Source organism: Grampus griseus, assembly GCF_964374135.1.
Source record: "Grampus griseus genome assembly, chromosome: 11".
Lineage (NCBI taxonomy): Eukaryota > Metazoa > Chordata > Mammalia > Artiodactyla > Delphinidae > Grampus > Grampus griseus.
Genome location: NC_139005.1, coordinates 40229129 through 40253269, shown reverse-complemented (window position 1 = coordinate 40253269; position 24141 = coordinate 40229129). Strand labels below are relative to the sequence as shown.

Here is a 24141-nt window from a genome sequence, read left to right as displayed (position 1 = left end):
ATTCCTGGTGTGATGGTCAGCCTGTCCTATCCCAGGAAGACCAGAGCATCCCTGCTCCCGCCTCCTTACTCCGGCCCTGATTGTTTGGCCCCAAGCCAAGCTCGGCTCTAAGCACTTAGTTGGAAGGCCTAAATACTATTTAAATAAGAGAAGGATGAGGGCTTCCCTGGTGGCGCAGTGGTTGAGAGTCCGCCTGCTGATGCAGGAGACACGGGTTCGTGCCCCGGTCCGGGAAAATCCCACATGCCGCGGAGCAGCTGGGCCCGTGAGCCGTGGCCGCTAAGCCTGCGTGTCCGGAGCCTGTGCTCCGCAACGGGAGAGGCCACAACAGTGAGACGCCCGCGTACCGCTAAAAAAAAAAAAAAAAAGAAGAATGACACTGAAGAGGAGATAGTTAAAACCCAGTTTATTAGACCAGAGGCATGCGTCACCCATAGCCCTGCCTGCTGTTCTCCATCCGGAACACACCCTTTGGCCTTGCTCCTGCTTCCCTCTGGAGAAGTCTGATCTCTAAGGAACTCCTAGGAGCCAAGAATTCCCAAGGATCCTATATCCTCACTCTCCAACTGCAGGCCAATGCACAGGTGACCTGCCACAGGTCTTGTTCTGGGGTTGGAGACTGAGACAGCTGGGCAGAGAAGGCCTGTGAAGGGGCAGGGCTCTGGCCTGGGAGGAATGCCTGGTGGAGGGGGCATGGCAGGTACTCTACCTCGCTGGTTTCTCTTTAAGGTAGGAAGGGAGGGACAGAACGGCAGAGCTTTCAACTTCCCCTCTAGGCCTGTCTCTTTCTTCCCACTACCAAACTGTACCTTACCAGAAAATATAAGTGGTGGGCTTGGGTATTAGGTGAGCAAAGAGGCCTGGGCATCCAGAAGGAGGCAAAGGCCACTGACTGAAGACCTCAGCCTCTGCCTGTCAGCACCCCGCTGCTTCAGCTGCAGAAGTCATCAACCCACAGCTCCCTCTGTCTCTGCAGATCTCAATCCCATGGGTAGGGGCTCTCTCTGTAGCAACCCCCTTCCATGGGGAGGCCACAGTCAGCTAGGCAAAGGACATTGGGGTGGGTGAAGCAGGGGTGGGAATGTTAAGGCTGCAGGGAGGGCAAAGGGTACCCAGGTTGGGGAGAGAAGGTGAGGCCAGAAAGAGGCAGAGCTTGTAATTCACAGCTTCCTTTATGTCGCCACCGAGACAGTGCGAAGGTTACAATGCGCGTGTCGTCTCCTTGTGCTTCTTAGAGGGATGTGTGTACACAGTACAGACACCAGGGGAGAATCCAACTCTTTATACAGGCGAAGGCATTCAGAGACCAGGGAGGGGGTGGAAACACAGAAGGGGAACTTGGGGTCGGAGGGTGGTTCTTAGAGACAAGAGGGGATGAAGTAGAGACAGAGTCAGGGGAAAGTATATACAGAGATATAGCAATATAGAGTCTGTATCATATAGAAATAGAAAATGCAGATGAAGTTGTTGAGAGAAGCAAATGACGTTTCGGGAGAGGACTTGGGAGAGTTCCATAAGAAAATTTATGGATGTGGCCCTCTGCAGGGGCCCCTGGGAGAGGGACCAGTGAGGTTAGGCACCAGTGCCCCTCTCCCTGAGCTGGAAGCCAACCAGCTGAATCTTTTATGGGATGGCAGAGGAGGGCCGCCTCTTGGGATATCTCTCCAGCAGCTCTGGGTGGGGGTGAACTTGTAGGTATCAGGATGTGGCCTACAGCACCAGGGCCACAGCTTGTCCCCAGTGCCACTTCTTCAGGGGATTCCCCACCCCTACCTCCCTAGAGACTTCACACTGTGTGGGGTGGTGGGGAGGGAACAGACACAACTCGGGATCTGCCTGGAGACTTGGGGTTGGGGGCGGTCACTGGGCTGAGAGGGTCTCTTAAGGCTGGGGAAGCCCCCCCTACTAGCCCTCCCCTTCAAGGTACATTCTCTGGTGTGGGGCCAAATTCCAGACCCCGAGGATCCCCTCCACCCCCCACTGGGAGGGGGCTTTGGTGACTGGTGGCAGCAAAATGTAGGTGGACACTCAGATGACAGACAGCCAGACAGACAGAATTCAGGCTGGGAGCTGTGGGAGGCAGCATGGAGCAGAGAGGGGCAGCCTGAGGTCACTCGCCCCATTCTCTCTTTTTAGTTTCTGTTTTAGATTAGTTTTGTTAAAAAAACAACAAAAAAAACAATGGGTTAGAGGCAGGGAGAGGACTCTAAGGTCAAGACTCCTTCCTCACCACAGACAAGAGGAAAGGACCGCCCAGGAGTGGGGGGCTGCCTTGGAGGGGGGAGTGAGTCCCCAGGGCGGGGCAGCTGGGGGCCCCCTTGCTCTCCTAGCCCTCCCCATCTAGGCCTTTGGTACAGCGGCCTGCGGAGCTCAGCAGGTAAAGTCCTCAAAAGTGCCTCGGGCCGGATGGTGAGGTAGGATGTTGGCAGCATACGTCATCCCGGCAGGATGGCCCCGGAGGCTCTCACACGGGTTCTGGGGGAACGGCACAGGACAGGCACTGGTCATCGTAAGGGCCACAGGTGCCGCTGGGGCATGGGGGAGGCAAAGGAGAAAAGGTGGCAAGGGGGTGGTCCTGGGGTGGTCGGGGAAGGGATGGGGCGGGAGGGCGCCCCTCTCTCGCTCCCTCACGTGTCTTTTGACGTCATCCAGGCTGAGGGCCACGCCCTTGTCCGCGCTGCTCCGTTTTGCCTCCTTCTGGCACTTCCCTCGTCTGCACAGCTTGTGTTTTATCACCTGGGAGGGAGGAGGGGAGGTGGGCAGGTGGGCGGGCTTGAACCCCGCCCCTCCCGTGGCCCCGTGCAGGCGCCCCGCCCCCACTTACCTCGTAGGCGTAGTCGAAGAGCTCCAGCACAGTGAGGATGCTGGCCCCGATGAACAGACCCATCTGGCCTCCAATGTCACCTGCAGGGGGGCCCACAGGGAGGTCAGTGGGGTCAGGACACAGTGGGAGCGGCAGAGCTCACTGGGGCAGGGGAAGGCCCCTGGGGCTGGCAGGGGAGGAGGCCTTGTGGGACGGAGGTGAGCAGCCTGCTTCGGGTGGTAAGGTGTCACACCATGCCCATGGCATGGGAAGGGGACAGATGCCATCAGCAGCTCACCCAGGAGTCCTGCGATCTCATAGGCCTTCTTCTGCTCAATGGTCTCATAGTTGAGGACTTCAAAGAAAATGTCCAGCACCAGGATGTTCTCCCTGCAAAGGGGTTGGGAGAGGAGACCTCGGATCAAGTCGCATCTCCGTCCCTCACTAGCTGGGTGACCTTCGCAAGTTATCCTCTCTGAATCTCAGTCTCCAATATCTATAAAACAAGATGCTGATGTGGATACCTGCCTTTTAGAGTGAGGATTAAACGCGATGGTGTAATTGAAAAGACGCTCCACGCACCAGCAATTGCGAGGTGATCCCAGTTACAAGCAATGAGGATGAAGAGAGGAGGAAAGAGGAAGGGGTGCTTCTCCTGCTTGTTCTGGCTTGATCTTCCCTCCATGCCCACCTCAGACTCTTTGGTTGCCTCCCCCATGTTATCTCAGTTTCCTCCTGTCTGCCAACCCCCATCAGAGCCCGCCCGTTACCCTTCACAGTCAGAGCCCTTACCCTATGTACTGCTCAGACTTGTTGAACTTCTTGGCCAGGTACTTGGCTGACGCTTTGCTGGGGATCTTGACCATGGACAGCTCCTTGCCATAGCGAGTCAAGTTGCAGGGCATTTCACACACACAGTACTCCTGGTCCTTCTCCACCAGGAAGTCTGTGCCAGCCAGGTGAGAGGTGCCAGTTGAGTGATGCCCTTCTGCCAGCACCTTCCCGACACGCACGTCCTGGCCCTGCCCAAAAGAGGCCTGAGCCCCCTCCTCTTTTTCTGACTCGTCCTTCACTTCGGCCCTGTGCCCAGCTGTGCTGGTCCTCACCTGGCCTCTCCATGGATATTCCTTAATCCTATATCTCATCCTCTCGGGGCCCTCCAGGGTCAACCAGCTGAGGTGCTTATGGGAGCAGATGAAGGCCACCCCTCCCAGATGACCCCTGTTCATTTTCCACAGGGGCCTCTAGAGATGCTATTCCCGGCCTTGCTAAAGTCAGACACAGGAGAGTTCAGGTGAAGCCTGATCCAGGAGTGATTTGAAGCTTCTGGGAGCTTGCTCTGAAACCCCTATGCATATGGCTGGCAGCTCCTCCTTCCCTCCCGCAGACTTCCCTGGGACAGGGGCGCTCACCCAGGGCAGGATCTGCACACTCCTTGTACTGCTCTGGAGTGCAGTATGGGGCGTCCCCTAGAGAGGAGAAGAGACAGTGGTACAGGATGGAGATTAAAGGGGTCTTGTGATGCTGGTGGTACCGAAGGCCTAAAAGCTGGAAGCTGGGAGAGGGTGGGAGGGTAGGAATAGTCAGCCCCCAGTCTGTCCTGGAAGTGACCTACCCCAAAGTCCATACCCCCTGGACCCTTCTGACCCATCCCCATGGGTCCGGGCAGGAATTGAGGTCAGAGAGGCAAGAGCCCTATGGGTATGGACTGGGGCTGGAACTGGGGTGGAGAGAAGCCAGCTGGTCTTGCCTGCATGTTGGCAGGAGGTTAACATGCACGGGGTGCTGGTGAGGGGCAGTGCAGGCTGAGGGGCCCAGGACCGTGTTGGGAACTTTGGGGCCTGACCTGGCATGTGCACCATGCGGCAGTTACAGTTCTCCACCAGGTAGCGGGTCTCACAGTCGATGCGGCAGGCGGTAATGCTGTAGGAGTCGAAGAAATCCAAGTCCATGGTAACAGCTTTGCAGGTGCCCCAGGGCGGGGGCAGGTAGATGAGCTGCTGGGAGAGCCGGGGAGCTGGGGGGTGTGGGGACTTCTCCCCGAGTCACCTTGATGGACTTGTCTGACACGATGCAGAACTCAGGAGTCCTGCCCCCTCTCCCTGTGCAGCCTCTGAGGGTCTCCAAGTTTACGGAGCATCCCATCCGTTAGATCATTCATGCTCTGACTAGTCAGATGGCTACCCAGGCCCTAGCTCCCCCATCCCTCCCATTATTGGTTGCCCACCACTCCACCTCCATCATAAGCCTCCAACCACCCACCCTGGGACTGGCCTCCTGTGGCCCTCTCACCCGCTGCTCTTGACAGGCCACGAAGGTCTGGAACCCTGGGGCTACACCGAAGCCCAGCTGGTCGATGAAGGGAGGTTCATCCTGACTGTGGATCTGCACTTTGATGCCCGCTTCGAAGGACGTCTCATCTAGGGGAATGGGAGCGCTGTGTGTTGGGAGGGCTTCTTACTCCCTAACCTCCTTCAGAGCTGGGGGCACCCTACCTCTCCTGAAATAACCACAACATACACTGAGACTGGGGGAGGGTAGTTAGTCCAAGGGCCCCTGGCCCATCCCCAGCCTCCTTCTGGGTTCACCAGCCCCGTGCTACCCTGTTGACCCCTGAATCCTACATACTTCTTTTCTTACCTGGCTTCAGTTACGCATCTCGGTGTTTCAAATTATTTCTCACTGTCTCAGAGGCTCTCCATCTCTCCCCCTCCTTTTCTCCCTTCTCCCCCACGTCTCTCTGTCCCAAGGCCCCTGAGACCAGACAGACGGCAGGCAGCCCAAGAAGAGACGGAGTTATTTATAGAGTGAGTGGTGGCCACGAATGGAAAGGGATGGCTGGTTACCTTGGAGAGTAACTGAGCCAGGAAGTGGGAGCCAGGGTAATGTGAGTGTGGCAGGCAGGTAGAGTGGAGGTGGAGATGGCGAGATGTTGGGAGGACGCAAGGAGAGCCCACGCCCTGCCTCAGGCCCACAGTAGAGCCCAGGAGCCCCCCAACGGAGGCTGAGGCCCGGAGCCACAGGGAGAGGGGCCCCCCTGAGAGAGGCAACATACCGGTCTCCCCCCACACGGGCAGGTACTCGTCCTGCTGAATGTCCAGCATGATCTCCAGCCCATTGCCCGTCCCACCCTTCATGGTCTTCAGCCTGGGACGCCCATCTCGGCCAGAGTTGAACGTGTAGCACTTTCCGTACCGTGTGAAGACCTGGTGGGAGCAGAGCAGAGAGCCTGAGAGTCCTGCCAGTACCCTCTGCCCACCAGGGACTGTCTCCAGACCCTCCACCTGGTGGAGTTTCAACCCTTCAGGAATGACCCCTCCTGAGCAGCCCACTCTCCATTTGTTCTCCTTCTCACCCATTCTGTCCTTTTCCCTGCTGTGTGCCCTGGAAGGCTGATCCCTGTGGGGTGCACTGCCTGTGCTCCTTTGCCACCTGGATGGGCTTCGGGTTGGGTTTGACCAATGGGAGGTATCAGTAAAGGATCAGAGGACAGAAGGAGGGAGAGACCAGGGTATTTATCTGCAAGTGTTCTCAAGGTGGCTTAGACCCTCTGTGACCACAAATTCTGCCAAGAGGGCTCCCTGCATAGCACTGTTGCCTCTTGGTGTTCCTTTAGCTTGAATATGACAATGTCCCACTATTTCTAGGTGCCTCAGTCCCCCTCATTGGTTTCCTTAACTCTGCCCACAACTCTATAAACAGTCCCTCTGTTAGTCTTTCCGACTAAACTATCCAAGTGTTAACCTTTTTCCCGCTGGGACCCTAACATACACACCTCCATCATCTGGAGCCCCTCACTGCCTGGTCCCTCCTTGGGACCCTCTCCTCAGGCCCAGGGCCTTCTGAGACTTCTCTTCTCTTCTCCTGGATTTCACCCCGGGCATCTGGAATCCTGCTCTCCCCAAGACCAAGTTATGCTTTATAGTTTCCTCTGCCATTAGTCCCTTATGTCCATCACTGTTTCCTTATCACCAGAACCTGAACATCCAGGACCTGGCATGTTCGTCAATGCTGGCGCAGAACTATGAGGGCTGCAGAAGGGATCTCAGCTCTGGGGACAGGGCCCCGACTCCATGCCACAGAGCAGCCCTTATTGCAGCCCTGAGTACACAGCCATGGAGAGAAAAGTGAACCTATTCTTTATGGCCCTTTCCCCACAGCTTCCCAGAATGCCTCCAGGTTCCCACAAATGGGGTGAGTGTGCTTCAACTACTGAGAGATGGTGACAGAGTCCACCAAGCAAGTCATGAGGTGAATACAGACACAGCCCAAAGAAAGAGAGAGACAGAGTGTCAGGCTAGACTGAACAGGGAGGCAGTAGGGGTTACTAGTCAATAGAGTCTTTGCCCCCTTCCCCCTTCCTAGAACAACCTCCTCCTTCCCCCTCTGGAAAAGAAAACCAGTGCTATCCCCCATTTTGTGGGTGAAGTCCAGAGAGGAGGTAGAGAGAGAACTCCTAATCCCCCAGCTCCACTACCAGGCTTTGTGGCTTTCAGCCGCAGGGTCCAGGCTGGACACGCATCCCTGCCTACCCGCCTCCTAGGGATGTGAGGGACTCCTGGTGGCTGAGGCCAGCTGGGAGCTGCAACCTTGAGCTGGCTCGGAGGGCTGTGCTGCTGGTCGGTGGGCTGTGCTGCCACCTGGTGGTGCTGCCTGAGAAGTGCCTGCTCTAGCCTTAGATCCCGAGAAAGCCAGGTTGACCCCTTCCTTGGTCCATGTTCCTCTACCTCCTGGCCTGTCCGAGGCCCAGTGGCCAAAACCTCCATGTTCCTGTCTGTCTGTAGTCAGTCCAAGATGCACTGATATGATGACACCCACCTGCTCCTGCACTAGGGAAAAGGTGGGGGACTGAGAGATTGGTGTATGGGAAGGGAAGGCCTGGCATCTGGCACTTGTAGGGGACAGAAGGGGACCTGTTGGGCCAGACGGAACTGGAAGCTGAACTGGGGAAAGGATGGGGTGCTGCTTGGTCCCTCAGCAGGGAAGGCCCTAGACTCTCCTAGTGAGGGCTTCGCCTGGGAAGAGGGTCCCTGGCCACTTAGAGCTGGAGGGGGGTGGGGAGGATTTAGAGGAGGCCTGTTATTCTCCCTCACGACACACACACACACACACACACACACACACACTAGGAGGAGCACAGGAAGACCACATGAGGACGCTGCTAACAGGCATGCTGGGGTGGAGGGGGGATATCCCCAGCCCTCTGCCTCCCTTCCACACCCTTCTCTTGCACCTCCAGAGACCAGGGGGCGCCTGCCCCAGCTCCAGTCCAGGGGTGATAGTCAACATTGTTAAGGCCAAGCATAGGCACCCACCACCAGATCAAAGGTTGACCTCAGCGAAAGATTAAGGTGCTGACCCTGCTGGATCGCAGAGAGGTCTGGGAAAGGGCTGGACATGCTGGAGGATATTCAGGGAGACACCAGGGGCCTCAGGGCAGCAACTAATTACCAACTATGTGTTTCAAGAGTCTAACAGCGAGGGCAGTACTGGCACAGCCCTGGAAATAGAGCCCAGCTGCAGACCCTGGGGCTCCCAGGCAAGCTCTGGCCAGGCCTCTCTCACAGAGGGTGGGTGGTCCAGGTGAGGTGGGGGGGAGGCAGGATGGTTACCAGCCCCAGGAGGTGACGGTCAGGGTGAGCCATGGCAGACACTGTTGGGCACCCACTCACCACTGAGAAGTTGTGAGGGCCACAGGGCCCCCCGCAGTAGGAGCAATAGAGCAGCATGTCCTCCAGCCGGTGGCAGGAGCGATTGTAGAAGCGGTGCAGGTTAAAGGGCTCCCCAGAGAAGGCCTCGGGCCCCGGTGGGGCGAGGGGCACCCCGGGGTCATCGCTTTCATCCAGCCCCAGCATGGGGGCCAGGTAGAGCAAGTCGGGGTAGCTGAGCTGGGACAGCCGCACGGCATTGGTGTTGCAGAGGGTGACCGCCGGGAAGGCCAGCTCCGTCGTGGCCACTTCATCTAGCAGAGTCACATGTGGGTAGCTGAGGTAATAGGCAACTCGATCCCCGACCTGGCACAAGAAGGCACCCAGTGCCAGGATAAAGGCCGCTGCCCACAGGGCCTGCCGTGGCCCTGGACCCCCTTCCACAAAGATGTGGCTGGCTCCATGAAGGGTGCAGCTGTTGGCAAAGGCCACCAAGTCCATCGGTAAGTCCCCCTCTCTGGCCCCCTTCCTCTCTGCCTCCTTTTCCTTCTCTTCTCCCTCCTCTTCTGATTCTGAGTTGTCCCGCTGTTGCCGCTGGTGGGGACCCCAAACATCTCCCAAGGGCCCTGGGGCCTCCTCTCCAGAGGAGAAGGACACAGAGCAGAAGATCTGGATGGGCATCTTCTCCAGGGGCTTCCTGGCACCGGGAGGTGGGCAGGAGAACGGGGGAGGAGGCGTGATCCTAGGCAGGGTCCGGCAGTCCTCTTGCCAGGTCTGTGCTGCCTGGATGGCCGTCCTCCCTTGCCAGGGCCTCTGTGGCAGTGTGGCTGAGGTGGGGAGGGGCTTAGAGAGGAGAGGAGGACCAGCCTGCCCTGTCAGGGAGGCGGCTGTCTGAGCCGATGAATAATTGATGGCTGTGGGAAAGGGAGGCCGATGGAGATGGAGAGGAGCGGGCCGGAGCCCCTTTCCCCGTCACCAACTCCAGCAGGACAGACAGGGTCGAGGACAGAGTGGAAACGCCTGAAAAGCCCGAGGGCTCCAGGGGAGATGGGACCTAGCAGAGTCCTCTGATCTCACTGCCACGACGTGGGCCAGCAAGGGTCTCTGCCCATCCCCCAAGACACACACCCTCAGGCTCCCTCTCACCCTCCAGTCCACCTGCCCCTTGCCTTCCCACCCCAATTCTGAGTCCTCTGCCCTCATTCCCACCTGGTCCAGTCATTCTTCTGAGTTATCTGAGCCCCACACTCTCTAGGCACCTCTAATTAGCCTCTAATTCTTCTCTAATTCCCCCTGACTTGGAATCTCCCCAATTATTTTATGGAGCCCCCCCACTTCTCCCTATACACCCTTACACTGCAGTTCCCCTCGAAATATTCCTCTGGTCCTCAGTTCCCTTCTGATCACTGGGCTGACACAACTTACTTTCAGTTACTTCCTGAACCCCTGGCTGCCCCGAACCCCTACTCTCTCCCTTGACCTCCGGTTTCCCTCCAGCCATCCCTGAGGCCATCGATCCTCCCCTGACCCCCACCCCCCACTCTACTTCAGTCAGCACCCCCCACCACCACCACGCTGAGCTGCACTCCCTTCTGTGGCTTGGGGGGCAGCCCAGGTTCCATTAGCAGAGGCCTCTCACTGACCACAGACTCACTTATGGCCAGTTCCTGGCACTGAGGGGAGGCACCCTGTCTCTTGCAGCTGAAAAGCTTCCTGGTAGATCACCGCTCCCCCTCCCATCTTGCCCATTCCCTAACAGTCCAGGAGAGCAGGCGGAGGAATTCTCTTCTGGTGGGTGGAAGAAACTGAGCTCAGAACCGGTACAGGGTCCTGGGTCAGGTGGAGAGTGTTGGGAATAACCTGAGGTACCCCCAAACCCTCAGCCTCGCAGATACCCCCCAGCCCCTCAGTCTCTGAGGCCCCTCTCGCTCCCAGTTGATCAGTCCCTGCCCCCAGGCCCCTGGCCCCTCTGTGTACTCTGATTACTCAGGGCCACTGGTTGAGGAACTTGAGCCAGCAGCCAAGTCTCCAGGGCCTAGAAGGTGACCTGAGGGGAGGAGAGGAGGGGAGGGAGGGAGGGGAAACTATTAACCCTTCCTCCACAGAGCCAGAGGAGGACCAGTGGGGGTCAGACAAGTCTACTTGGGCCTTTCCATTCCTTAACCATCCCACAGCCCCAGGCTCCTGCCCCCCTTTCCCTCCCCCCTCCCTGCTCCCACATCTCTTCCCTCCTCCGTTTGCATACAGAGAGCCTGGAGTGTGTTGGGGATGGCAGGCAGGGTGCCAGGTTCTAGCAGAACTGGCTGATGTGGGACCTCTGGCCTCAGCTTTGCTGCCAGGGACACAGAGGCCCCGGAAGAAGAGCAGCCTTTGAGATCTGGTCCCTCTCCCTCCTTATGCCATTGCCCTCAGACTGGTCTCCCACTCCTTTACCTAAACAACCGCCTCCCAGCTGGTCTCCCTAACTCCCTGCCTCCCTGCAGTTTCTCCCCACCTTCAGTCCATGCTATGTAATTCCGACCACCCTTCCGCATAAAGACCTTCTCTCACTCCCCAGTGCCTCTTGGTAAAATTCAACCCCCGCCACCCGGGACCTACACGGCCTTGGCAAGTCACCCTCCAGCCTCACCCCTCCACCCCACCTAGTCCAGGGTCCAGCATCCAGTCACCATGTCCTTCTCCCATTCCACAGACACACGAGGCTCATCCACAGTTCCATGCCTTCCCTGGACTCCACCTGGAGAATTTCTACGCATTTCTCAAGACCCTACTCACAGGTTACCTCCTCCGAGAAGCCTTCCCTGACTCCACAGGGCATAATTAGTGCCCACTCAGGGAACAGACTGCAGGGTCCAGTTCTGCTCAACTCCCTTCAAGCATGAGTAGTGATCAGTAGCTCCTTAAGGACAGGGACTGTGAGAATGAAAGAGCAGGACCCGGGGCTTCCCTGGTGGCGCAGTGGTTAAGAATCTGCCTGCCAATGCAGGGGACACAGGTTCGAGCCCTGGTCAGGGACGATCCCACATGCCACGGAGCAATTAAGCCCATGAGCCACAACTACTGAAGCCCGCGCACCTAGAGCCCGTGCTCCGCAACAAGAGAAGCCACTGCAATGAGAAGCCCGTGCACCTCAACGAAGAGCAGCCCCTGCTCACCGCAACTAGAGAAAGCCCGCGCGCAGCAAAAATAAATAAATTTAAAAAGAAAGAAAGAAAGAGCAGGACCCAGGGGCCACGTGGAGAAACAGGAACCAGAGATAAATCACTGCAGAGATGAGAGACCTCCCACCTTCAGCTGTTGTCCTCAGGCTTCTCCTGTATGAATCCGTGGGTTCTTCTTCTGTTTCCTGTCCCGTGTGCATTTTCTTCTTGCCTACGGGACCTCAGCTCTTGGAGGGCTTTGCGCATCCCCAGGATGCGTTTCAGAGGTGGGTTCCAGACTTGGGCTGGAGGTGGGGCAGCCTAGGTTGAGGCTTGGGCTGGGAAAGCTGCAGCATGCGTCCCCACACCCACTAGAGGGCATCGTTCCCCTCCCGCAGCCTTTCTGGAAGAGGAAGTAGATTGGACTTCCAGAGGGAAGAAACTAAGGCTGGGAAGCTCCGGGTGCTTCAGCAGAGAGTAGGGTGTGCACACACGGAGCAGCTTAAGAGGACAGCAAATCTGGTGTGGCTGGACACTTCTTCCCCACACGGACACAAAGACCTACACTGCACACCTACACAGCACTACACACAGACACACAGCCCTCTTGTGGGCAACGAAGACACACACACACACCCCAACTGCACTTCCTCCCTCCTCCATCCTCTAACATTCTCTCCTCCTCATCTCGATCGAGTAGACAAATCCACATTTTGCACAGTAATGGGGAGGTGAGGAAAGGATCAAGTAGCACACACAGACCCCGGAGCGTACACAGAGGAGAAGTACCCAAGCAGACACGCTCGCAGAACAACCCTGTATCCAAAGATGCGACCCCTCCCCACATCACTCCCTCCCCAGTACGTCTCTTAAGCTGTGTGTGGCCACCCAGTGCCTTCTGACTTTCTCCACGTCTCTTTCTGAACTCAGGTCACCCCTCACATCTGTGGAATGTCTCCTGCTTTTCAACTGATGCCTCAGGGGATTTGTATACAACCCAGCAAAATAAGCAGGTTTGAGTAATTTCACCCCATTTGACAAATGAGGAAACCGAGGCACAATGACCTGTTCAAGTCTCGCGGAGAGCAAGTAGTAGGCTTGAGACTGGAAGTAGGTCATCCCTCTCTAAATCAATCCCTTCCTTCTTCTCCGTTCTTTCACTTACCCATCAAATATTTCCTGAGTGTCCATGTGCTGAGGACACGTGGAGAACAGATAAGGGACTGGGTCCTTGCGGAGCTTATTATCTAACGGAGAGTTTTTTAAAATCACAAAAATAAATATTTAATTGCAAACTATGATAAGTGCTATGAAAAAAATAATACGGTTCCATGGAGGTGAATGACAGGGGGATCTGAACCAGACTGGAAACTGAGGAAGGCTTCTCTGAGAAAGTGATATTTGAATTGCAATCTAAAGAATAAGGAGGAGTGATTAGGTAAAGGTCTGTGTGTGTATGTGTTGGGGGATGGGCGGTATTCCAGAGAACAGAGTCAGTGCAAAGGCTCTGAGAGGAGAGAGCTGAGAAGAAGAGGATATAGACGGAGAGCAGGCCCTTAGGGCCTTGAAGGCTGGGTAAGGATTCTGGTCCCATTCCCCATGGAAGGATTTCAAGTGATCAGAGCAGTGTTTTGAAGAGACCACTCTGGAGGAGCCCGAGGGATTCTAGAAGTCCTGTTAGGAAGCCACTGCAGCAGTCTAGGTGAGACATGGAGCACTGGGGTGGCCTGGAACAGGGGGATGGAGTAGAGATGTCTGGGAGTCAACACCGGCAGACCTGGTAAGGGAGGCGAGGGAGATGGAGTGTCAGGGATGGTTTCTAGTTTGCATAAGTGGGTGAATGGCTCACTAGATCAGGAACACAAGTACAGGACTAGTTTGGGAGCTAAGATGAATTTGGTTTGGCACATGCTGGTTTCTTAGAGCCTTGGGGAGATCCAAGTGGAGATGTTAAGTGGGAAATTCGCCACTGAACTGATGCTAAGAGGAGAGAGCCGGGCTGAGACAGACATTTGGCAGTCGTCGGTGTGTAGATGGTAATTGAAATCACGAGTGAAGATGAGACTGCTCAGGAATAGAATATAAAGTTTTTTTAGAAGAGATAGAAAGAAAAATGGCCTGATATGGCAGTATCCACCCAAGCTAAACAGAATCCTAACCTGTGACTTAACCACAGCTCCTAGTTACATACCCAAGAGACATGAGTGCACATGGCAACCCAAAGACATGAACAGGGATGTTCATAGTAGATTTATTTGTAATAGCCCCAAACTAGTCACAACCCAAATGTCTAGCAAGAGTAGAATGGATAAACAAATTGTGCTCTATTTACATAAGGCAATACTACACAGCATTGAAAAAGCACTAACTACTGCTATATAAAACGAGACTGAATCTCACAGACATAGTCATGGGCAAAAAAAAGACAGACACAGACATGTATACACTGCACAGAGGATACATATCATCTAGGAAGTTCAAGAACCGGTGAAACTTATCTCTACTGACAGAAGCCTGAACGTGGTTAATTCCTGTGGGGTACTGTTGACTAGAAAAGGGCCTGAAGGAACTTTCCAGGACACTAGAAATGTTTTACAATTTTATACCAGTGTAAATACATACCGATGTAATATGTAAAACATTACAGTGTAAGATACACCAATGGAAAAATATGCTAATGAAACATGCATCAAGCTGTCCCATTAAATCACAACCGCACAATTTAAGAGAAGAGGAAAGCTTGGGATTGAGACTTGAGCAGTGCGAACATTTAACGGCCAAGTGGAAGAGCATGAACTGGCACAGAGGCAGGAGTGGCTAGACAAAGGAGGAAAATCGGGAGAGTACCGTCGTTAGGAAAGAGAATAGTGCAGAACAGAGGTGGTGGTCAAACATTTTGAATGATTTTGAGACATCAAGGATAAAAAATGGTTGTGGGTTTTGGAAATATGGAGGTCACTAGAGGCCTTAGCGAGAACAATTTTGGTGGAGTGCTGAGGCCGGGGGAGGAAGGCCGCCCGAGTGGATTAGAGAGTGAGATGGAGATGAGAAAAAAATGGAGACAGCGGAATCTATACATCAATTTTAAGAATTTTGTCTGGGAAAAGAAACAGATACTGTGGGAGCTGGAGGGGGCTGTGGAGTTGAGAGACGTTTGTTTATTGGGTTTTATCTTAACCTAAAGCCTGGTACATAGTAAGTGCTCAATAAATATTAGCTGTCATTATAGCTATACATTTTTTAAAAATTTATTTATTTATCTTTGGCTGCGTTGGGTCTTCATTGCTGCGCGCGGGCTTTCTCTAGTTGCGGCGAGCGCGGGCTACTCTTCACTGTGGTGCGCGGGCTGCTCATTGCAGTGGCTTCTCTTGTCGCAGAGCACGGGCTCTAGGCGCGTGGGCTTCAGTATTTGTGGCTCGCGGGCTCTAGAGCACAGGCTCAGTAGTTGTGGCGCGTGGGCTTAGTTGCTCTGTGGCATGTGGGATCTTCCTGAAGCAGGGCTCGAACCCATGTCCCCTGCATTGGCAGGCGGGTTCTTTTTTTTTTTTTTTTTTTTTAGAAGCCCAGTCTTTTCTTCTCAATGTCACGGTAAATCCCTTAAAGCTGACTTGGGCTGATTCTTATCTATGAACTTCACAGTACCTGGGAATTTACCCAGTAAGATTTCAGTATCTGTGTCTCCTCTGTGTGCAGGGAACAAAATCAGGCATTTCCACATGGCCAAGTGCCTCCGCGCAGTCAGTCCAGGCCGGCAGGGCAGGTGGGTTCTTAACTGCTGTGCCACCAGGGAAGTCTCTATACCTATACATTTTAAGATGGGAGAATCTTAAGCATGTTTCAGTGTCAATCGGAAGGTTCCACTGGAGAGGGAGAGACCGACTACGGAGGAGGGAGAGGCAGAATCTTTAAGATAAAATTCCCATAAAGATAGAACGAGATCAGATGGTAAGAACAGGTTGAGATTTCAGCCTAGAGAAGATGGACGTTCCCCTCTGGGGGCAGATACCCAGAGGAGCGGGGAGATCTTGTCTGAGACTTCTATCTTCTCTGTAAAGTGGGAGGTGAGGTCATCTGCTGAGGGTGAGAAGGGGGCTAGGAAGGGTGGTGGTTTGAGAGGCGTAGAAAAATTTACAGTAATCACTGGGGAGAGCGAGTTGACGGGAAAACACAGTGGGGTTGCCAGGGCAGCACTGGCATGTTGATCATGAACACAATGTGATTCCAACCATGTGACTTCCTCTGGTAGAGAGCGGCTGAGGAAGCCAGTGGTGGGTCCATCTAAGGTTGGGACTTGGCTAAATGGTGCAATGAAGAGGCAGAGAAGTTACAAGATGGTGTGCTCAAACTGAGGCTGGGGTTCTTCTCTTTCGCATCCTTTTTTTTCCCTTCCTGCCTCATCACACCACCTCTTTACAGAGCATGGGCAGCTGGGGAGCCGGGCACCCTCCTCCACCACACATCCCTGCTCCTATGGTCACACACACGAAGAACCCGGGCTTAGAAGATCTGAGGTCAAGGCACCCACTCTGTCATTTACTGGCTGTGTGGCCTCAGGCAAGTCATGTAACACCTCTGAGCCTCAGTTTCCTCATCTTTCAAATGAAGATATTAACATCTTCCTGCCTCCCAGAATTATGAGGATCACAGGAGCTGAAGTAAAGGGAATTTGTAAACTGCAAAGCGTGACAGAAAGAGAAGCTTAATTTGGGGGGTATGTGCTCTGCGTGGGACCAGAGGTTCGTGGGCACACGAGCTCTCTCCTGCAGACACATGAAGAGAGCTGTGTGTGCCCCTGTGCACATCCATCCCTGTGTCCACGTCACACCCTGGTCCACGTCTGCATTCTCCCACTCTCAGACATGCACAGGGAGGTGCACATGTGTGCTTGCACACCTGGGGCACACGTGCAGTGTGTGGTGAGGAAGCCTGAGCTGGCTGCTCTCCATGGTCAAGGCCACTGCAGCAGTCTCTCCCCGAGGGATGTTCCCAGCCAGACACGAAGAGCCGACACACCGATCAGAGACACTCGATACTCAGCTACACAGCCCAACCTCCCAGGCCTCCAGGACTGTCAGCCACGTCAAGGGGGTGCAGAGAGGCGTGGGAAAGGGTTTTCTTTCCAAGAATTCATAGGAGCTCAGAAAAATCACAACTTGCCCTCCCTCTCCCTCAGGAGTGGCCTTAGAGAGCCTGGAGTGAGAGTCTCTGTCCTTAGAGCTTCTTAAGGGAACTTTCCCTCAAGGTGACTACACCTCAGTTTCATGTTTGCTTTAAAATTTTCCACGAGGAAGATGTCTGATGCATGTGTCCAGGAAACGGTACTGCACACCCATTCTACACATGGGCCAGCGGGGGGGCTTAGCCAGAGTGGCCCAGAGGCTGAAGGACAGGCTGCCCCTCGGCAAAGAATAATTTACAAATCTATTTACAGCCCCCTTTGCTCACAGGAAATTGAGCCTAGAAGCTGAGAAATGGAGCCAGAGGAAACTATGCCCAAAATAGAACCCAGGAGTCCCAGACGCATCCTCCACCCAAACCAGGCTCCATTCTCCTTCGAGCTGTCTCCTTCCCTGCTTTGCCTCCCAGAATCCCCACGCCAGAGTTCTGACCAGAAGGTTCTCAGCCAGAGGGTACAGACATACTGGGTACAGACATACAGTAAGGGAAGGCTTGTGCCTCGGGAACCTGACCAAAGACCATGACCCTTGCTGAAGAGAACTAGACTGGTCATCAGCTGGGAGAGGCTGGGCTGGGGGAGACACCACACATTCTGTAGAACTGAAGTTTCTCTCTTTCTTTCTTTTAGGCTGCGCCGCACGGCTTGTGGGATCTTAGTTCCCCAACCAGGGATTGAACCCGGGTCCTCGGCAGTGAGAGCGTGGGGTCCTAACCACTGGACCGCCAGGGAATTCCCAGAACTGGCGTTTCTGAATAGCTGAGCTGGGCTGGGGAGACTGGAAGGACCCCACCTAGATGTGGAGGGTCCTCTCATCCCTGGCACGTGATTCTCTGCTCCGAAGCCCTTCGGCTTCCCTTAGTACCACCCTCTGCACTCTGAGCCTCCCGGGAGTACTGCACGTGGCTTGAGGCTCCTGAGGGCAGGGACAGGCTCCGCCTGTTCACCGCCGCCCCCTGGTGCCCAGCACGAGGCTTGGCACTTCCACGGGCCTCTGTCGGTGACGGGAAGAAGGAATCAAGTGGAGCTCGGCACTCCCACCCCCAGCCCCTCGTGCCTACTATTCAGTCTCCCTCACCATCCCCCAGGAATTGAAACTGCCTTCCACAAAGTTGAAGCATGCTCCCAATCCGGCTCCACCCACAGCAGAAACGTTCTGACCTCTGTGCAGGCGCGCCCTCTGCTTCCTGGATGCACACCACGTGCAGTGGCGGCCCTACCACGGAGCTCTCCGCTGGCTGGGACCGGAGAAAGCCCGAGGCTTCGAAGCACTACTCTTCCCACCCCTCCACTTCCGGCTCCGCCCCCAGAGCCGCTTACTTACATCAATTCCCTATTACTTTAGCCAACAGCCGGAGGTCAATTAACTGAGAGTAGCCTCTTAGCTGACAGCAGTCTAGGACAGGGGCAGAGTCAGAAACGGCAAGGGATGGGGGAGGAGAGGGAGGAGGTGAGAGAGGAAACTGAGTCACCTGAGGGAGGGGTGTGTGTGTGTGTGTGTGTGTGTGTGTGTGTGTGTGTGTGTGTGTGTGTGTGTGTGTGTGTGTGTGTGTGTGTGTGTGTGTGTGTGTGTGTGTGTGTGAGAGAGAGAGAGAGAGAGAGACCCCAAAACTGGCTCTACTCCAGTCTCCTTCCAACCTCAGGCACTTCTGAGGGAGGGAGGGAGGGAGGGAGAGAAGGGAAGGGTAAGGCTGGAGGAGGTATCCAAGAGCGGCTAGGGCAGGGTGCCCCTCTTCCCACGCTAACCTCTCCACTCCAGCCTCTCCTATCCCTCTGCACCCCCTGCATGCTCCCCCGTCCACACCCCACGACAACCCCATACAAAGACCGCCGGGCTTCTGGGTGGTGTAGCCCCAAACCCTCCTTTCTTCTCTGTGTGTAGCAGTGTGGGCAGCCCTTCCCTTCAGCAGCTCCTCCACTCCCTGCCTAGCTGGAGGGAACAGACGCAGGTAGTGAGGTCGGGCCGTCCCCAGGTCTGAGCTGCTGTGGGGTGGTGTGATAAGGAAGCTCCCACTGCTAGTCCTGGCTCTCCCTGGGACCTGCCATCCCTGGCTCTTCTTGTTTAAGATGACCTCTCCCTCCAACTTCTGGGTCTCAGGATCACCCTTCTTTGCTATCAGCATCTCTCACCTCCTCCAGGTGCTCCAGAAGATTCCTGTCCACCTCCAGAACATTGGGGGGATTTCTTTGCCCACCTCTCCTCTGGGAGATTGCCCCCACTCCAGGGTCCCCTGGACTTTTGTCCTCCTATCCCTTGTCCCCCAATTCCACCCTCTCCTGAGAGAATCCTATCCCCACTGCATACCCACCCCCAGGATTTCCATTCTCTGCCCTCCCCTTCCATCCCTTCCAGGGTTCAGAAATGAATTCCCACTTCTCTCCCCCAGGCAAAGGCTCTGGGACTCAGCTGGAAGAGGGGGTGGCACAGGGCAGACTAGGCCACCATCTGCCAGCCCCCTCCCCTTGGTGCTGTTCAGAATTCAAGCCACATCGGAGCTCCCACTGCCAGGGACAGATAAGGTGCAGCTGGAGGCTGGCACCAGCTGCGACTGTGCTCACCCCCCTGACACCCCACCCCTACCCAGGCTTCGGCAGACAGCTGCACCCCTGGGCCCCCTCCATGGAACCCCTATCCTGCCTTGGCCTGGCTGGCCTCAAAGCGGGGTGGGAGAGTGGATCCTCAGACCCTGTTGCCCTGGCAACCAAGCACCCCACCGAGAAGGGAAAGAGGAGGGAAGAGGGGGCCTGTGGGTGGGCCTTTGGTAGCTCTTTTGGTAGCTCAGGAGAGAGCTACTGAGGCCCACCCAACTGGGCTGCTGGGGGGACACCCTTCCCATTGCCCTCTGCCTCTTCAGTCCCAAAGGGTTTTCAAGCCAGTTTCTCCCAGATCCAGCCCAGGTTCCCCCCACTCTCCCAAGCTGACCCAGCCACAGCTGGGGGATGGACCTGGCCAAACACCTCTTGGACCATGTTCATCCCCTGAGGTTCAGCTGGATTCAGAAGCACATCTGCGGGGAATGTGTGTCGCTGCTGACCCCCACCATGGGAGCTGAGGTGTCTAAGGGACCAGAGGATGCCCTTCCTATGCCCCCTGCACTGTCCTCCAGGAGCAAGATTCCTATTGTTGGATGATGGTCGCACTTGGAACCCACAAAAGAGTCCACGTGTGCCTGTGCACACTCTATTCTGCAAACACGCTGACCTGGACTCGGACCCCCAGTTAAGAACCTCTGCTCTCAAGGCAGCAGAAGATGCCAAGATGGTCTCCCCTAAGCTCTGACCTGAGAGAGAGATGTTTTCTGTCAGTGCCTCATCCGTCCAGGGGCTAGACACACGCCTCGTGTCCTAGCAGAGACCAGCAAGGATGGAGAGGCAGATGTTAACTATGGGACCAGGGAGAGGAGGGAGAAGGTGAAGCGTCAGGGAAGGGGTATCTGTGCCCCTTAGGACCAGGGAGCTGGAGGAGAGTGCCAGCGCTCTTCTTCTCCACCAGGGAGATGTCAGACATCGACTCACAATGAGACTCCCATCTGTGTAGGGACATCTCTTATGGGCAGAGTAGAAAGGGGCTGTTGAGGTCAACCTGAGAGGGCAGAAGGAAGGTCTGAGAGGTTTGGGTCCAGCTACATTCAGGGTCAGGCCTTTGACATGGGCTCAGAGACAGCAAAAACCTGGTCCCTGACAACCCAGAACCAAGAAGCGCCAGTGTTGGGCCTGTGGGATCCTAGCCATGTATTTCTCCCCCAGCAAGAGAAAGAACTCACACTGCTCCAGAACTTTGTGAACCAATCATATCTCCGTCTGACTGTGTAGGGTTGTCCCCTCAGACAACATGGACCAATCACATTTCAGGGTCTCCATTTCCATGAACCAAACATATCTTAGCATCACCACTTGGAATCTTTCTGGATGTGAGGGACAGATGGAGCCTCAACTGTATACTTTCTATGAACTCCACCTTGTTCCTTAGCCCCTTCCCAGGTCGAGCCAAGCAATTCCCTTCCTCATCCAAACACTACAAACCATTCAATCTAATGGGTTTTCTCTATCTTTCTTGATGGTTCCTTCTGCTTGCGTGTGGGGTATACTGCAGAGGAGGAGGGCTCTGGCTTTCACCTCCACCGTCAACTACAGTTCTACTACCCTTGGGAATATAGTTGGTGAGCCTGGGAGCACTTTGGTCTTGGGCCCTGGGGAATCCAGCCTTCTCCTCTTTTGAGGAAGGAAAAGTGGGAAGGAAATGGTTCTTGCATCACGCTAAGCTCCCTATGAGCTTCGCTTAGCAAGGACCGTGGCCATGTAAACCTTGTCCAGCAGTATTGACAGAGGCCCATGAAACTGGTCTCAGATAAAGGCTTAAAGAGATTGGGAAGTCGTGTGTAACTTCGGCAGGAAAAAAACAAGCATAACTGTGGTTCCAGCCTTTCTACACAGACAAATGCAGTTCATGCTCCCATAATGCTAGGGAGGCAGCAAGCAAGTGTGGGAGAAAAGGGGAGGATCTGAGAGTGGAGAACTGGGGGCAGGTATGGACAGAAAAAGAGTCCTAGGGGAGCCTGGGTTTTCGAGAGCTATTGCCAGAACTGGAAGTGGACATGATGACCCCAGGGTCAGCAGTATTAACGCAAAGGGCACACTGTGTTCGGACTGAATGAGACATGAGTTCTAATCCTGCGTCTGTCACTAACCAGCTCTGCGAGCTCGGGCAACTCATTCTACCTCTGTGTCTCAGCTTGTTAAATAGAGATAATATGACTATTCATCCAGGGGATTGAAGGACAGTCTAGAAAGCATTTGGAAGAGTTCCAAGCATCACCCTCACATCTGGTATACTTTTGCATACATGGCTGCAGGTCCTCTGGCCCCTTTCCACAGTCCCTGCCTGTTTCTAACCCACCAAGAACCTGTATGACTTGCCCATGATCACCTGGCACATGAGATGCCAGTCAGTTCCCCTAACCCTCCCTGGGGTGCTGGCTTTGAGGCAGCCCCATCTGTGTGTGGAGGGCATGAGTATCTGTGGGGCATCTCCATTTTAAGACGCAGTCTCCAGTTCAGCCATGACTGTGTACCCCAAGTCATCTCTTCTTCCTCAGACCCTGACTCTGTGGGTTGGCAAGGGGGGAACCCAATCAGACAGTGTGTGTGTGTGTGTGTGTGTGTGTGTGTAAAATGGCTGGGGTAGGGGACGGGTGGCACAGAGAGAATTACCTGTCCAGTCGTTTAAGAGAAAACTTCCCTTACTTCCCATGTTTCATGGTGCTTCTCAGACTTTAATTCAGACTACTTGAGGATTTTGTTAAACTGCAGGTTCTAATTCAGTAGGTTTGAGAAGTGGGGAGGCAAAGTCCTACATTTCTTTCAAGGTCCCAGATGATGGTCCTTGGACCTCATTTTGAGTAACAAGGCTGCAGCTTACCCATCACCACCCCCAGCTCTGACACCTGTGGCCCAGAAGGTAAGCTTGATGGGGTCAGGGGCCCTGCCAGGCTGTGTGTGTGTGTGTGTGTGTGTGTGTGTGTGTGTGTGTGTGTGCGCGCGCGCGCTAGGCTCTCTTTCCTGCCATCATGGACACAAGGCTGAAGCCGAGGACCTCACAAAGAGCAAATGCGTCCCTGAGCTGAACAAAGTACACCCCTGCCAGAAGCGAACCCTAGGGACACACAACTTCCTCCCCAGAGGTCCGCCCGCTCCTAGTCTCCTCCTCCTCTGGGGGCTGGCTGACTCACGCCCCACACCAGCCAGGGGGCTCACTCACCACCTTGAAGTCCTCAGCGCTGCAGACCTCCCCCCGGAAGTGGCAGGAGAGCAGCATGTCTCGAATGTCGTGCCCCGCGCGGTCGTAGAACTCGCGCATGTTGAAGGGCTTGGGCTTGAAGCTGCGGAAGTTGGCCTTGTCCTGCAGTATCTCCAGCTGCTTTTCATCTGCCATCTGTGTGTCTGGTATCTCATACCTGGAGCAGGGTGGGGTGTGGTGGGGGTGTGAGCAGTGCATGGATCGGCAGGACCTTCAGTTCCTGCCTCCATTTGGCCTCCGGTGTCCCATGCCCAAACTTGCGGGGAGGGCAGCATCCAGCCCTGGACAGAGGCATGAAAGGAGAGCTGGGTGGTGTCTAGAGAATCTGCCCCGTGGGGTCTGAGAAGGCAGAGGATGGCAGTGGCTGCCCAGGGGCTGGGCATCTGAGCACGTGGGTAAGCATGGGTGGGCAGAGAGATCAGGGCAGGAACTATGGCTTTTATACCATAGTTTCTACCCTTTAAAGATGGTGTGCCCGGATCCCCCAAGGGAGGAGAATATCGAGACATAGTGGTGGGAGGGTGGGCAGAGATCACTCCAGGGAGTGTGGCCATGTCTCACAGCTGGGGTCAGAGATTGGGTGCCCTTAATTGAGTGCTTGGCAGTACCCCGATCTCTTTGCTGTGAGTGGCAGGTTTGGGGGGCTGGAGGGCAGGGTGGTATGGGCTGTATGGTGGCTTAGAGAGGAAGCACCCTGACAGAGGGTCTGGCAGCCGGGATGGGTAGGAACCTCCCACCTGTTGTTGAGCAGAGCCAGCAGCTCCCCAGCGTGGTACAGGTCATTCTTGGAGACTTGGCTAAAGCGGAACTCGTTGAGGTTGCACAGCGTGACAGCAGGGAAGGTGAGCTGGGAGGCAGCCACCTCGTCGAGCTTGGTGACGTGGTGGTAGTGGAAGTAGTACTGCACACGCTCGGTGCACACACACAGCAGCACAGCCAGTGAGCCCAGGAAGCAGAGGGCCCAGAGCGCCCGCTTCAGAGACAGCCGCTCGTAGGAGAAGATGTGGGCCAGGCCGTGCAACGTGGAGCTGCTGGCGAAGGCCTGGATGCTCACCGGCTGGACGCCACCCACCTCCTCCTCCTCAGCCTTCAGTTCCATCCTGGCCGAGGGGATCCTGGGGGAAGGGGGTGGGGGAGTCTGTCATGGTCCTGGGATGAGAGTACACACAGCATCCCTCCAGATGTGTCCATCCCCATCTCCAGAGGTCACTGTCTCTGGTGTGCAAGCCCAGAGGTGGCTGGCTGGGGGACACACTCTCAGAAGAGGGTTCCTCCAAATGCAGGGGTTTGCGAGTCAGCCTAGGCCAAGAGAATGCTCTCCCAGGGAAGACTCCCAGGCCAGGGGAGACCCCAGATGCAGTCACCCGAGGGTGAGAGGGAAGTCCCAGTGCTCCCCCAGGCAGGCACAGGAGTTTCCTCCAGATGTGGGGTCCCTCTGGGACGGGAATGTCCACCCATGCTGGACAGGAAAACTCCCCCAAATGGGCTGAACCCGGGGTCAAGAGTTCCCGGTCAAGGGTGTCCCCAGGACTGGGCTTTCGCCCCCATGAGCTAGACCTGGGCCAGAAACCCCCCAG

The 24141-nt window shown here is 55.4% G+C and overlaps 1 protein-coding gene across 5 annotated transcripts; it reads right to left on the bottom strand.

Annotated features, from left to right (window-relative positions):
* Positions 1–2370: 2370 nt before the first annotated feature.
* ASIC1 (acid sensing ion channel subunit 1) lies at positions 2371–23663 on the bottom strand (the record flags this gene model as incomplete). 5 transcript variants are annotated; one of them, XM_082666930.1, is made up of 11 exons in its annotated part: positions 2371–2475; positions 2632–2736; positions 2825–2904; positions 3102–3193; positions 3596–3749; positions 4216–4272; positions 4650–4803; positions 5096–5223; positions 5859–6009; positions 22526–22721; positions 23302–23663. In XM_082666930.1, the coding sequence occupies 11 exons, from the start codon at positions 23661–23663 to the stop codon at positions 2371–2373; spliced, it is 1584 nt and encodes a 527-aa protein (XP_082523056.1). The 5 variants fall into 5 exon arrangements, with proteins under 5 accessions (XP_082523056.1, XP_082523057.1, XP_082523054.1 ...); XM_082666931.1 differs by having other exon boundaries at positions 4650–4800; XM_082666928.1 differs by lacking the exons at positions 22526–22721; positions 23302–23663 and adding an exon at positions 8476–9132.
* Positions 23664–24141: the final 478 nt, after the last annotated feature.